The following is a 15,161-nucleotide window of genomic DNA, read 5'->3' as shown; positions in this document are numbered from 1 at the left end:
GTATAAGAGAGTCCTACAGTACAGAAAGAGGCCATTCGGCCCATTGAGCCTGCAACAACAACAATCCCACCCTATCCCACGTATTTACCCCACTCATCCCCCTGTCACTAAGGGACAACTTACCATGGCCAATCCACCTAACTCCGCACATCTTTGGATTGTGGGAGGAAACTGGAGCACCTGGAGGAAACCCACACAGACATGGGGAGAATGTGCAAACTCCACACAGACAGTGACCCGAGCCGGGAATCGAACTCGGATCCCTGGTGCTGTGAGGCAGCAATGTTAACCACTGCGCCACCAAATGTTTGAGCTGATGCATTTGGAAAGCAAAAGTATGGTTGTGGCTGACGTGCTGGCATAACACTGGCTGCTTGACTAATAACTCATTGATAGGATGTGAGCATCGCTGGCTAGACCAGCATTTATTGTCCAACTCCCTTGAGAAGGTGGTGGTGAGTTGCCTTCTTGAAATACTGCAGTCCCTGAGGTGTTGTTAGGGAGTAAGTTCTGGGATTTTGACCCTGCCTTGGGAAAGGGATATATTTCTAAATCAGGTTGGTGAGTAGTTTGAAGGGGAGCTTTGGTGTTCCCATGTGTCTGCTGCCCTTGTCCTTCTAGATGGTAGTGGGTTTGGAAGGTACAGCCTAAGGAGATTTGATGAGTTCCTCCAGGACATCTTGTAGACGACACACATATCTGCTGCTGGGTGTCGGTGATAGGGGGAGTGACTGTGGAAAGTGTGCCAATCAAGCGGGCTGCTTTATCCTGATCGTATTGGAACTGCACTCATCCAGGCGAGTGGAGAGTATTCCATTACGCTCCTGACTTGTGTTTTGTAGATAGTGGACAGGCTTTGGGGAGTTAGGAGGTGAGTTTCTTGCTCAAGTCAGGACTCCCAGCCTCTGACCTGCTCTGGTAGCTACAGCATTTATATGACTGGTCCAGTTCATTTTCTGGTCAATGGTTACTCCCAGAAGTACTGTAGTGCTGTCTGTATCGCAAACTCACAGATATAAAAATAACAGACAATTAGGAATAGGTGATGGTTATGTAACTCGATCTCTCTAACACGAGTTCTCTCTCTCATCGATGTTTTTCACAAGGCTGTTCTTTTGCTCTGTCAGTTGTTCTCTCTTTTCAAGCCAATTATACTGAGATAGCAAAAAAAACACTTTCCTGAAGGAGACTTTGCCAGGTTTTTTGGCTTTATTTATGTCAGCTGTGCCTCACTCAGTTGCAAGCATTCTCACTTATAGAGTCCCTGCCATGCAGAAGGAGGCCATTCAGCCAGTCAAGCCTGCATCGACCACAATCCCACCCAGGCCCTATACCTGTAACTGCACACCTGTATACCTGTATACCTGTAACCCCCCCCTGACACTAAGGTCAATTCAGCATGGCCAATCCATCTAACCCACACGTCTTTGGACTATGGGAGGAAACCAGAGCACCTGGAGGAAAGCCACGCAGACACAGGGAGAATGTGCAAACTCCACACAGATAGTCACCCATGGCCAGAATTGAACCCGGGTCCTGTGGGGCAGCAGTGCTAACCACTGGGCCACCGTGCCACCCCAAATTCTGACTCAGAATCTTGTAGGTTCAAGCCTCACTCCAGTGTAACACTGAGAGGGTACTGCATTGTCAGAGGTGGCATCTTTTGGACACGATGTTTAACCAAGGCCCTCTCAGATCACATGGCAATATTTCACCTAAACGCAGCGCCAATTGCCTAGAGACCTTGCCAATACACTATCAGCATCCCAGGGCATTATCATTGACTAGACATTGAACTGGCCCAGCCATATGAAAACTGTGGCAAAGGCCAAAGGTCAAAGGCTACAAATTCTGCAGCGAATAACTCACCTGCTGGCTTCCCAAAGTCTGTCCACCATCTACAAGTCATAAGTCAGGAGTGTGATAGAATACTTGCCTGGATGGGTGCAATTCCAACAACACTCAAGAAACTTGACACTATCCAGGACAAAGCTGCCCACTCGATGGCTACCCTTTCCCTTAACTTTCACTTCCTCCACCACTGGCGTACAACGGCAGCCATTTGTCCCATCTACAAGGTGCACCGTAGTTAATTCAATCAGGCTCCTTTGAGAGCACCTTCCAAATACATTACATCTCTTTTTTTTTCATTCACGGGATGTGGGTGTCACTGGCTGGCCAGCATTTATTATCCGTCCCTAGTTGCCCTTGAACTGACTGGCTTGCTAGGCCATTTCAGAGGGCATTGAGAATCAACCACATTGCTGTGGCTTTGGAGTCACATGTAGGCCAGACCAGGTAAGATTTCCTTCCCGAAAGAACATTAGTAAACCAGATGGGTTTTTCAACAATGGTTTCACAGTCATCAGTAGATTCTTAATTCCAGATATTTTTATTGAATTCAAATTCCACCACCTACTGCAGTGGGATTTGAACCCGGGTCCCCAGAACATTAGCTGAGTTTCTGGATTAATAAGTCTAGCAGTAATATCACTAAGCCATTGCTCATCACCTCAAAGGAGAAGGGCAGCAGACAGATGGGATCACTACCACCGCCTGGATCTATCCTGATTCACCACCATGTCCTTGCCTCTTCTCAGAGCTGACACCCATTATTACACCTAGACCCTTCCAGACCCTGCTCTCTCCCATTACCCAAATTAACCTCCTTGTTCCCCTCCACGGCCCATTCAATGAGACCTTAATTGAATAGACTCTGATCCTGGATCTGCCCCCCTACTGCAACCCACTTCCTCCTTTGACCGTGACATTTCCCTCCTATCATCAGTCCCTGAGTTCAACCCCCAGGAACCTACCTTCGAAAACACATATATCACCGTCTAAAACACTCATCCCTCCCAGCCTTCTCTGGACATTCCCCTAAACCTTCGCCACTCTGCCATCCCTCCCCTGTCAGCCTGCCTCCCCTGTCCCAGCCTTTCCTCCATCCTACCCCACTCCGTCCACACTTCTAGCCTTCACCTGCCTTCCTTCTCCAGCAGTGTTTGCTCACGGCACTCTGGAGAAGTTACAGGTCCCTGAGATGGAGAAAATAAGGTCTATGGACCTTCAGGTCTCTGATGAAATGAAGCTCGCTGGGCAAATGCCACCACTGGGAAACATATCGTTCTAAATTCTCGTTGGTGGCCCCTTAACTTGGAACCTAATTCCATTCAGTTGGTTTTATAATAAGCATTTATGAGATGCAAATGAATGGAGGATACAAATGTAGTTCGAATATAGAACAGTAGAGCACAGGAACAGGCCCGATAGCCAATGTTGTTGTGTTGAACATAACGTCAAATTAAACTAATCCCTTCTGCGTGCCCTTGGTCCATATCCCTCTGTTCCTTTCGTATTCATGTGCTTATCTAAAAGTCCCTTAAACACCTCTACCATATCTGCCTCTATCTCCACCCTGGCAGTCCATTCCAGACACCTACCATTCTCTCTGTAAGAAACTTATCCCTCACATCTCCTTTGAACTTTCCCCCTCTCCCCATAAGTACGAGCCCCCTCGTATTAGACATTCCAACTCTGGGAAAAAGATTCTGATTGTCAACCCTATCTATACCTCTTATCATTTTATAGACTTGGATCAGGTCTCACCTCAGCCTCTGCCACTCCAGAGAAAACACCCTGAGTTTGCCCACCCTCTCCTTATAGTTTATACCCTCTAATCCTGGTAAACTTCTTCTGCACCCTCTCCAAAGCCTCCACAACCCTCCTGTAATGTGGCGACCGGAACTGATCGCAATACTCACTAAGTTCCCGACATAGACCGTTGGGAAACTCCACACGCCCATAGTCCAGAGGTCAGAGTTCCAAACTAATTTCCCGACAGTGGGTAACTCATGCCAAATGTAGTGCCCCGTCCCACAGCTGTCAGGGTTGGAAGATTTCACCCTCTGGATTGAAAATCTCCCGTCTCGCCTGTTGTGGGAATCGTAGCGGGTGAGATTGAAAATTCAGCGGACTGGGTCAAAGGTCCTTTAAGTTGGGGAAGGAATTTCTGGTCCTGGGGCGCGCGTGGGGCCAGAGAATCCCATCCTCTGTCTTTTTTACCTCAAACCCGCTACCGTTACCCAACCTTTGCAAGAGCAGTGTTGACCTCTTTCTGCCTCTCCTATAGCGTGGTCACCCTTTTAATACAGCCTATCAGCCAATGACATTAATAGATTGCACTGTACCTACACAATAAGGGAGTAAAGCGCTGTATGTTAATGATAATCATAAAAAGCAAGATTTACATTTATGTAGCACCTATCACCACATCAGAACATTCCAGAGCAACTTAAGGGTCTATTTTCCGATTCCGCCCGCGGCAGGAATTGTCGCAAACCGGGTGAACAATTTAACGGATCATTAAAAGGTCCACTAACCTCGGGTGGGCGTTTTCAACGTGTGGGCCCAGAAAATCCTGCCCTTATGGTCAACCAGCACTTTTAAACACTTACATGGAATCAAATCGTAGGCCAGAATTTTACTGCCTCACCTGCCCGAGGCTCGTAAGATCCCACCCGAAGCCAACAGAGAAGCCTCACCCACCCCGATTCCGGCAATAGAATCCCTACAGTGAAGTAGGAGGCCACTCAGCCCATCTAGTCTGCCTGACTCTCCAAATGAGAGTCTATCCCATAACTCCATACATTTACCATGGCTAATTCATCAAATTTACACATTTTGGGACACCAAGCGACAACTTATCATGGTCAATCTACCTATGCCGAACATTTTTTTTGGAATGTGAGGGGGAAACCGGAGCACCCGGAGGAAACCCACACAGACACGGGGAGAATGTACAAAACTCCACACAGACAGTGACCCGAGACTGGAATTGAACCCGGGGTCCTTAGTGCTGTGAGGCAGCAGTTCGAATCACTGTGCCCTCGTGCTGCCCCAAAATAGTGGTGCCCAACATGGGGCACAGACCCACGAGCCTGAGATTAAGAATCTCATGGTCTACTGACTGAGCTGGTTGGCCAGACAGCACTGTTGTAATGTAGCAAAACGCAGCGGCTAATTTATGCACAGCAAACTCCTACAAAAACAGCAAGGTGATAATGACCAGATCATCTGGCTTTGTGGTGTTGTTTGAGGGATGAATGTTGGCCAGAACACAGTGGAACAGTGGTTAGCACTGCTGCCTCATAGTGCCAGGGACCAGGGTTCGATTCCCGGCTTGGGTCACTGTCTGCGTGGAGTTTGCACATTCTCCCCATGTCTGTGTGGGTTTCCTCGGGTACTCCTGTTTCCCCCCAACATTCCAAAGATGTGCAGGATAGGTGGGTTGGCCATGCTAAATTAGTGTCATGGGGACTCGCTAGGGTAAATGCATGGGGTTATGGGGATAGGGTCTGGGTGCAGACTCAATGGGCCAAATGGCCTCCTTTTGCACTGTCGGATTCTATGACACCAATGAAGGACTCGCCCTGCTCCTCTGCGATATAGTGCCACAGGATCTTTTACATCCACCTTGGTTTAATGTCTTGTGTGAAAGACAAACACATAATGACTGTGTGCTGCACTCTCTTTCAGTTCTACTCCAGAGATCCAGCCTGGAGTTGTGTGTTCAAATTCTGGAATGGGATTTAAAATCACTACCAAAAGAGAAAACACTGGAAAATCTCAGCAGGTCTAGCAGCATCTGTAAGGAGAAAAGTGCTGACATTTTGAGTCCAGACAACCCTTTGTCAAAACCACTGCAGTAATTTGCTTCAAATCAGAACCTCTTGGTTTAAGAGGCCAGATTAAACCACAGCCGACACGCTCACTGATCAAATTAAATCAAAGTCTTTTGTTCCGAGTTGATCCCATCTCCCAGTCCATGCCTCTCCCTCAAATGTGGTTAACACTGCTACCTCACAGCCCCAGGGATCCAGGTTCAATTCCCTGTTTGGGTCACTGTCTGTGCTGAGTCTGCATGTTCTCCCCGTGTCTGTGTGGGTTTCCTCCGGGTGCTCCAGTTTCCTCCCAAAGACGCGCTGGTTAAGTGCATTGGCCATGCCAAAATCTCCCTCAGTGTACCCAAACAGCCGCTGCAGTGTGACGACTAGGAGAGTTCAACTACATTGCAGTGTTAACGCAAGCCTACTTGTGACTAATAAATAAATAAACTTTAAGTCAACACCATTTTACCTGCGTTGGGTTTGGAAGGTTTTAACTTGAACAATAAGCAAAGAAACAATTGCTCTCCTCAGACTAATCTGTGCTGAGCTGTTTGTGAAAAGATTCGAGGGCAAGCACATTATTTTTCAGCAGAACATCTGTCACACGGATGCTGAAGTTGCTGATATTTTTATGGCATCAAAGTAATAAAAATGGTGAGTTCTTTGCAGAGAAACCTCAAAGAAAGTAAAACATTTTAGGGAGTTTTAATTTAACCAGCCCTGAAGTATGCAACGAGGAAGATTATCCATTCATTCGCAGCACCCACGTCCCTCAGGGGCAGCTGCACCTCACGGTGCAGAAAGAGACCATTCGGCCCATCAAACCCGCCCCAACAACAATCCCACCTTTCCCTGTAACCCCAGGTATTTACCCTGCTAGTCCCCCTGACACTGAGGGGAAATTTAGCAAGGCCAATTCACCTAATCCGCACATCTTTGGACTGTGGGAGGAAACCGGAGCATCTGGAGGAAACCCACGCAGACACGGGGGGAATGTGCAAACTCCACACAGATAGTCATCCATGGCCAGAATTGAACCCGGGTCCCTGGTGCTGTGAGGCAGCAGTACTAACCACTGTGCCACTGTGCTGTCCAAAGTCAGTGCCATCTAGTTTGCTATGTATCAATTGAGAGTGATGGACAGAAGGGGACAATGTGAATTGGAAAGGTGAGTTAGAATGATAATGTAGGCAGGAGTGAGAGATTGCCAGTGATCTGCAGGAGTTAAAATCAGATTTATCGCATCAGGAATTCCCGTGAGCTTCCAGTAAGAGACAGAGCAGGGACCAGGGCTCAATTCTGGACTTCGGTGTCTGTCTGTGCGGAGTCTGCCTGTGCGGATTCTGTCTGTGCAGAGTCTGCCTGTGCAGAGTCTGCATGTTCTCCCTGCGTCTGCGTGGATTTCCTCCGGGTGCTCCGGTTTCCTCCCATACTCCAAAGATGTGCAGGTTAGGTAGGTTGGACGTCGTAAATTGCCCCTTTGTGTCCCAAGATGTGTAGGTTAGATGGATTAGCCATGGGGTAGGGTAGTGGGCTTGGGTTAAGATTCTGTGTCAGAGAGTCAGTGCAGACTTGATGGGCTGAATGGCCTCCTTCTGCAGTGTTGGGATCCTATGACATTCACAATCGGTAAAAATACGCAGACGGTCACCTGCACTCTTTAAGTAGAGATTGAATGGCCTTTGTAAGATTGGGGATGTTGCGGCGGGGGGTGGGTGGGGGAAGGCTCCTACGATGTCTAATCAATACCCCTGATCTAATGCTTCATTGTGTAAAGTCCCCTGAGATCCTCTGACAATATGATAGGTTGTCAAATCAGCACAAGTACAACTTTAAAAACAAATTTGCTTATGGGATATGGCCATCTCTGACTAGGCCAGTGTTTATTGCCCATCCCTAGTTGCCCTTGGGTGGGGAGCTGCCGTCTTGAATCGCTGCAGTCCCTGAGGTGTAGGTACACCCGCAATGCAGTTAGGGAGGAAATCCCAGGATTTTGACCCCAGCGACAGTGAAGGAACGGTGATATATTTCTAAATCAGGGTGAGTGGTTTGGGGGGGAACCTCCAGGAGGCGGTGTTCCCAGGTATCTGCTGCTCTTGTCCTCATAGATGGTAGTGAATGTGGGTTTGGAAGGGGCTGCTGAAGGGGGCTTGGTGAGTTCCTGCAGTGCATCTTGTAGACGGTACACACTGCTGCCACTGTTTGGTGAGTATCTGTGGGAGTGGTCCCAATCAGGCAGGTTGCTTTGCCCTGGGAGATACATTCAGGACGAGAAACAAATCAAAACGTAATTCTGAAATTTGAGGTTAGGGCTCAGAGTTCAGCTCCAATCATTTCGGTGCTTCTGATGAGTTCAATTACTTACATCCAGCGTTCGAAAGGACAGCTGGATTCAAGCCAAATGTTCACCTCAATCCTGTAAGGTGGTGAATGAACCTAGGATGTGGGACACGAGTGGAGGAAATCAGCTGAGTATAAGGTCAAAAATGTAACAAATGGAAATATGCGACCAAAGGTAAACAAGCAAGAAAATAACAGGTTACTTCCTTTCGAAAGACAGCTCCTGTTATCGAATTGCAGAGAGGCATTTCGAACCCTACACCAGAATTCGACCACCTCACCCGTCACAGAATCGGAGCGGGCGAGGGGCGGACAACAAAAATGTCCATTGACCTCAGGCGGGAATTTCCAGTCTCGCTCGCGCTAGTCGTAAAATCCCGCCCATAGAATCCCCAAAGTGCAAAAAGAGGCAATTCAGCCCATCGAGTCTGCACCGACTCTTGCCCAGGACCTATCTCCGTCACCCCACGTATTTACCCTGCCAATCTTCCTATCCTATATACCTTGGGACATTATCCCGGTACTAAAGATAAACCAGGCAATGTTCCTTAATGACTACGGTCTAGTAGCCCTGACATCCATCATTATAAAGTACTTCGAAAGGTTAGTTACGGCACAAATCAATTCCTGCCTCCCAGACTGCCTGGATCCATGACAGTCACCTACCACTGCAACAGGTCCACTGCAAACACCATTTCCCTGGACCTGCACTCAACCCTGGAATACCTAGATAATAAAGACACCTATGTCATATTCCGATTTATCCACTACAGCTTAGTCTTCAATACCATTGTTCCTACAAAACTCATCTCCAAACTCCATGGCCTGGCTCCTCCCTAGTTGGTTGGATCATGAACTTCCTAACCCACAGACCACAATCAGTAAGGACAGGCAACAACACCTCCTCCACGATCATCCTCAACACCGGTGCCCTACAAGGTTGTGTTCTCAGCCCCCTACTATACTCCTTATACACCTATGACTGTGTGGCCAAATTCCCCTCCAACTCAGTTTTCAAGCTTGCTGATGACACCACCGTAGTGAGGGTCGGATCTCAAACAATGATGAGACAGAGTACAGGAATGAGATAGAGAATCTGGTGAACTGGTGTGACGACAATAACCTCTTCCTCAATGTCAACAAAACGAAGGAGATAGTTATTAGCTTCAGGAAGTGTAGTAGAGGGCATACCCCTGTCTACCTCAATGGGGATGAAGTAGAAATGGTCAGGAGTTTCAAGTTTTTAGGTGTTCAGATCCTGTCCTGGTCCCCCCATACCACCACTGTAGTTGAGAAAGCTCACCAACACCTCTACTTTTTCAGAAGATGAAGGAAATTTGACATGTCAGCTACGACTCTCACCAACCTTTACAGATGCACCACAGAAAGCATTCTTTCTGATTGTATCACAGCTTGGTATGTCTCCTGCTCTGCCCAAAACCGCAAGGAACTACAAAGGGTTGTGAATGTAACCACGTCCATCACACAAGCCAGCCTCTCGTTCATTAACTCTGTCTACACTTGCTGCTGCCTCGGAAAAGCAGCCAGCATAGTTAACACACAACCCAGATATTCTCTCTTCCGCCTTCTTCCGGCAGGAAAAAGATACAGAAGTCTGAGGTCACGCACCAACCGACTCAAGAGCAGCTTCTTCCCTGTTGCTGTCAGACTTTTGAATGGACCTACTTTGCATTAAGTTGATTTTTCTCTACACCCTAACTATGACTGTAACACTACATTCTGCACTCTCTCGTTTCCTTCTCTATGAACGGTATGCTTTGTCTGTATAGCGCGCAAAAAAACAATACTTTTCACTGTATATTAATACATGTGACAATAATAAATCAAACCAAAAAATCAAAAAAAAAGTACTGTGTGCAGTTTTGGGCGCCGCACTTACGCAAGGATATTTTAGCCTTGGAGGGAGTGCAGAGGAGGTTTACTAGGCTGATGCCGGAGTTGAGGGGGTTGAGCTATGAGGAAAGGCTGAATAGATTAGGCTTGTACTCGTTAGAGTTTAGAAGAATGAGGGGAGATCTCATTGCGACATATAAGATGATGAATGGGATGGATAGGATAGAGGTGGAGAGACTCTTCCCGCTCAGAAAGGATAGTAGGACTAGGGGGCACAGCCTCAAGATAAAGGGGGGGCGGTTTAGAACGGAGTTGAGGAGGAACTTCTTCACTCAAAGGGTGGTGAATCTCTGGAATTCTCTGCCCATTGAAGTGGTGGAGGCTACCTCGCCAAATATTTTTAAGACGCGGGTTGATGGGTTTTTGATAAGAGAGGGGATTAAGGGTTATGGGGAGAGGGCGGGAATGTGGAACTGAGCCACGACAGATCAGCCATGATCTTATTGAATGGCGGGGCAGACTCGAAGGGCTAGTTGGCCTACTCCTGCTCCTATTTCTTATGTTCTTATGTTCAAATCAAATCAAGGACCAATTTAGCGTGAACGACCAACCTAACCTGCACACCTTTGGACTGTGGGAGGATTTGGTTATTTTCAGTAGTGCAAGACTCGCTTCCTCACACCTATCAATGTTCTGTGAAAGTGTCACGATTGACAACCTTGTGAAAGATATACAGACAGGGCTCAGTTTCCTACTGGCCAATATGTTTGCATTAAATACTGTTGTTTTGTAGACAAACGTATCACAGTCAAATGTGTGTGTGCACAGTCACATTCCACAAACAGCATGGGGATGAATAACCTTGATGTATTTTGGGCATGTTGTTCAAAAGGTAACTGTTATCGAGGATCTTTCACATTCACCTGATCAGACAATACGGGAGTTTCAGTTTAATACTGTACACCGCAGCTCCAGCAATGCAGCACTTCCCTCGGTGAGGCTTCTGGCAGGTTTATGTATTTAACCCCCCCCACCCCACCCCCCGATGACCTTCAGTCAGCTGTTGCAAATCACACAACTCAAGTCCCACCCCAGGTTTTTAATACGGCACAATACCAAGGGCACCGTCAACATCAAACCATCAGCGCTACAGAATCCCACAGTGCAGGAGGAGGCCATTTGGCCCATCCAGTCTGCGCCGACCACAATCCCACCCAGATCCTCTCCCCATAACCCCATGCATTTACCCTAGCTGGTCCCCCTCACACTAAGGAGCAATTTAGCACGGCCAATCGACCCAACCCGCACATTTTGGAGTGTGGGAGGAGACTGGAGCACCCGGAGGAAACCCACGCAGACACGGGGAGAATGTGCAGATTCCACACTGACGGTCACCCGAGGTGGGAATCGAACCCAGATTCCTGGCGCAGTGAGACAGCGGTGCTAACCACTGTGCCACCTCCACTGGATGGATAGATGTGAAAGGTCCCATGGCACTATTTGGAAGCAGAACAGGGAAGTTATTCCCCCAATAAACAATATTAATAATTGATTATCCAGTCACTATTATGGTGGGGGAGTCCAGAACTAGGGGGGGTCATAGTTTTAGGGTAAGCGGTAAACCTTTTAGAACTGAGGTGAGGAGAAATTTCTTCATCCAGAGGGTGGTGAATGTGCAGAATTCATTGCCATAGAATGCAGTTGAGGCTAAAATGTGATGCAATTTTAAGAAATGAGATATAGCTCTTGGGGCTAAATGGATCAAAGGAGGAAGGCGGGATCAGGATATTGAATTTGACGATGAACCATGATCATAATGAATGGCAGAGCAGGCTCAAAGGGCCAAATGGCCTCCTTCTGCTTCTAGATTCAATGTCACTGTTTGTGGGATCGCACTGTGCAAAAATAGGATGCAGCATTCCCTGTATTACATCGGTGACTGCACTTCAGAATGACCTCAGTGGTGGTTAAGGGGTTAGAGATGTCCAGTGGTAGTGAGCAGTGCTACGTAAATGCAAGCCTTCCTGTTTTTTTTGCTGACACAGACGAGGCAAGGCTGGCCACCCTGAGAGATTTTTAATTGTCACTGCGTTGAAGGTCAGTCCTCTTGCAGCTGCAGCAGTCTCACATCTGCACCATAACTCAGACAGACACAGCCATATAACAGATTGCACTCAACTCTCCCTGGCTTGATGAGGATGGCCTGTAACTCCTGCCAGAAGGACGAGTGAGGTCACCCTCGCTTGCCGCGATGCTTCAAGGCGGCTCCTGACCGTTCACCACCTTTAACAAGCATGTTAGGGGTCTACACGGGGGCACTTTTTTTCTCCTTCACTGGCTGGCCTGTAAGCCAAGTCCCCAACCGCCATCCATCCAAAGTTTGTGCAGGTTAGATGGATTGGCCATGGTAAATTGCCCCTTAGTGTCAGGGGGACTGGCTCGGGTAAATGCATGGGGTCATGGAGGTGGGGCTTGGGTGAGATTGTGGTCAGTGTGGACTCGATGGGCCGAATGGCCTCCCCTCTTTTCTGTAGGGATTCTATAATTCTTGCTCACTCTCAGACTGAAGCAACTCCTAAATTGCTAAACTGGGCTAAATTGCTCCTTAGTTCCCAAGATGTGTAGGTTAGGGGAATTGGCAGGGTAAATACGTACGGTTATGGGGTAGAGTGGTGAGTAGATCTGGGTAGGAAGCTCTTTCAGAGGGTCAGTGCAGACTCAATGGGCCAAATGGCCTCCTTCCACACTGTAGAAATTCTATGATCTCAAAATTCTGATGAGAATTGGAGGTTTAAAACTGATCCTTTAGAGGAAGCAAGTGCAATGGACCTTAACGATAAAGCTTTTGAAATGTTCGCCAAAATCCATCCTTCTTGGTGGCTGGGATCCTCCAGTACCGCTGAAAGTGAATGGAATTTTCCATTCTCGCCCGCAATGGGTCAAGACTGGAGAATCCTGCCTGTAGATCCTTCTGAATAAATTGAGGGGGCAGTTGTGCATCTCTTATGAGTGGATACGAGCTCCCTCAAACCCCGCCACCTCCACCTGTACCAGTAGCTTAATCCACTAGGCAATGGCCTAGCAGTATTATCCTTAGATTATTAATCCAGTAACTCAGCTAATGTTCTGGGACCCGGGTTCGAACCCTGCTACGGCAGGGAGTGAAATTTGAATTCAATTAAAAATATCTGGAATTAAGAATCTAAAGATGATCGTGAAACCATTGTTGATTGTTGGAAAAACCCATCTGGTTCACTGTATAAGTTGCTTTCCCATTATTTCTTATTCAAATGTTTCTATGTCAACGATTACAGATTGCCAACGTTGACTACCTGATTTCTCTGTGGAGGGAACTCCTGAAGTCTCTCCCTCTAGGGGAGGCGATGGCCTCGTGGTATTATTGCTAATATTATTAACCCAGAAACTCAACTAATGAATTTGAGGACCCGGGTTCGAATCCCTCTGCGGTAGACGGTGGAATTTGAATTCAATAAAAAAAAAATTGGAATTGAGAATCTACTGATGAAACCATTGTCCGAAAGACCCACCTGGTTCACTAATGTCCTTCAGGGAAGGAAATCTGCTGTACTTATCCGGTCTGGCCTACATGTGACTCCAGGGCTGGAGTTGACTCTAACTTCCTCCAAGAGCAACTAGGGATGGGCAATAAATGCTGGCTCATGTCCCATGAATGAATAATCCATCTTGCTCTCTCTCCCTCTCTGTGCGCACCCTGTGCGTTGGGGGAGCATCTCCATCATGATTACATGGAAATTACTGCTAATCAGGAGTCTGACAGGCTGCCAGTGGGACCGAGACATCTCCTTATCTTCCCAACATAAGATAATCAGTTAAATGTTAGCGGTTTGCTAATTTATTCAAAGCAGCTATGGATTTGAGAAGCGCCAGCTGGTTCTCCCAAGTTCCTCCACACCACATACACATCATCAGTACACCAAACCTGCTTCTAATTGGATGTACGGAGGGCACAGTGGGTTAGCACTGCTGTCTCACGGGGCACCAGGGACCCGGGCTTGATTCCCAGCCCGTCAGGCGAGTGTGTTTGTGTTTCTTTCTCTCTGGTGACCTTCACTGTCTGTGCAGAGTCTGCACATTCTCCCCATGTCTGCATGGATTTCTTCCGGATGCTCCGGTTTCCTCCCATAATCTGCTGGTTAGGTGCATTGGCCAGACTAAATTCTCCCTCAGTGTACCCCATCAGGCGCTGGAGTGTGGCGACTAGAGGATTTTCACAGTAACTTAATTGCAGTGTTAATGTAAGCCTACTTGTGACGCTGATAAATAAAATTTATATACTCTAGAGAGGCTCAATTTGGGACATGATTCTCTTAGAGAGAGCAGACCCTCACGTCCCCAATGTTTTTCACACTGCATACTTAATCCAAAGATGCTACGTAAATGCAAGTTGCTGCGAATTCTGTCTCCATATTTGAGTGCATCACCACAATATGTCACTGAAAGTCACGCAGCCAAGTTAAAGCCTTCCTGAAAGCGTGCCCAGTGAAACAAGTTAATGTCGCGCTGACTGCACGGGAGAGAAAAATGTGCAAACTTTAATCCCTCCCCAGAATTTGTTTACAGACACATCTTGCCGAAACTCATCATTGCAGGGTGGGGGTCACCGTGACGATTATGACCTGTGCCCCTCTCTAACAAACAAGAGGATCGCCAGTCACTTATTTCCCCGGGGAGGGGAGTGGTAACCCTTTAAATATTAATGTCCAGTAAATATCGAGCTCGAGATGACAGGGTCCAACTGATCATCAAATCCCCACCGTGCAGAAGGAGGCCATTCGGCCCATTGAAGCTGCGCTGTCAACAACCTCACCCATCCCCGTAACCCCATGTATTTATCCCGTGAGTTCCCCCCTCCACCACTAATTTAGCACGGCCAATCAACCTAACCTGCACATCTATGGCAACGGTTAAATGTGTACACGGTGAGCCCCATCCGACGACGCTTGCGACACGCGTCTATCTCGCAGCTCGTGCGGACAATTTAATAAGTTTCCCCTCGACGGGCACTCACCGCACGCGATCCCGACACCGGCACTTAAGTGGTTAAGGAACGGATAAGGCAGCGAGTCGTACCTTCTCAGTTTTCCCTTCCGAGATCGGTGCAGCAACCCGATCAGTACCACCGCCGCGCGAAGCCCCGCTTTTCGGGAGGGCACCCTCTCGCCCCTTCCGGCCATGTCGGGTCGGCGCTCCGGGCTCCCTCGCCGCTTCCACTCCCGCTCTTCCAGCTCTGGGCAGGACCCCGCCACGGGGGGGGGG

The 15,161-nt window shown here is 47.9% G+C and overlaps 1 protein-coding gene across 7 annotated transcripts in view; it reads right to left on the bottom strand.

Annotated features, from left to right (window-relative positions):
* rap1gap2a (RAP1 GTPase activating protein 2a) overlaps positions 1-15,161 on the bottom strand; it is a 248,372-nt gene that overhangs the window by 114,563 nt on the left and 118,648 nt on the right. For 6 of the 7 annotated variants that reach the window (XM_080210964.1, XM_080210966.1, XM_080210967.1 and 3 more), the window contains exon 1: positions 14,976-15,084. The exons of the other annotated variant lie outside the window; for it this stretch is intronic. In XM_080210964.1, the coding sequence (XP_080067090.1) occupies positions 14,976-15,079 (104 nt within the window). In that variant the 5' untranslated portion in view covers positions 15,080-15,084. Of the gene's footprint in view, positions 1-14,975; positions 15,085-15,161 lie in introns of those variants that run through there. 7 annotated transcript variants of the gene reach the window in all.

Source organism: Carcharhinus amblyrhynchos, chromosome 23 (assembly GCF_965287045.1).
Source record: "Carcharhinus amblyrhynchos chromosome 23, sCarAmb.v2.hapA, whole genome shotgun sequence".
Lineage (NCBI taxonomy): Eukaryota > Metazoa > Chordata > Chondrichthyes > Carcharhiniformes > Carcharhinidae > Carcharhinus > Carcharhinus amblyrhynchos.
The sequence above is the reverse complement of the archived record's forward strand: the minus strand, read 5'-3'. Positions and strand labels throughout refer to the sequence as shown.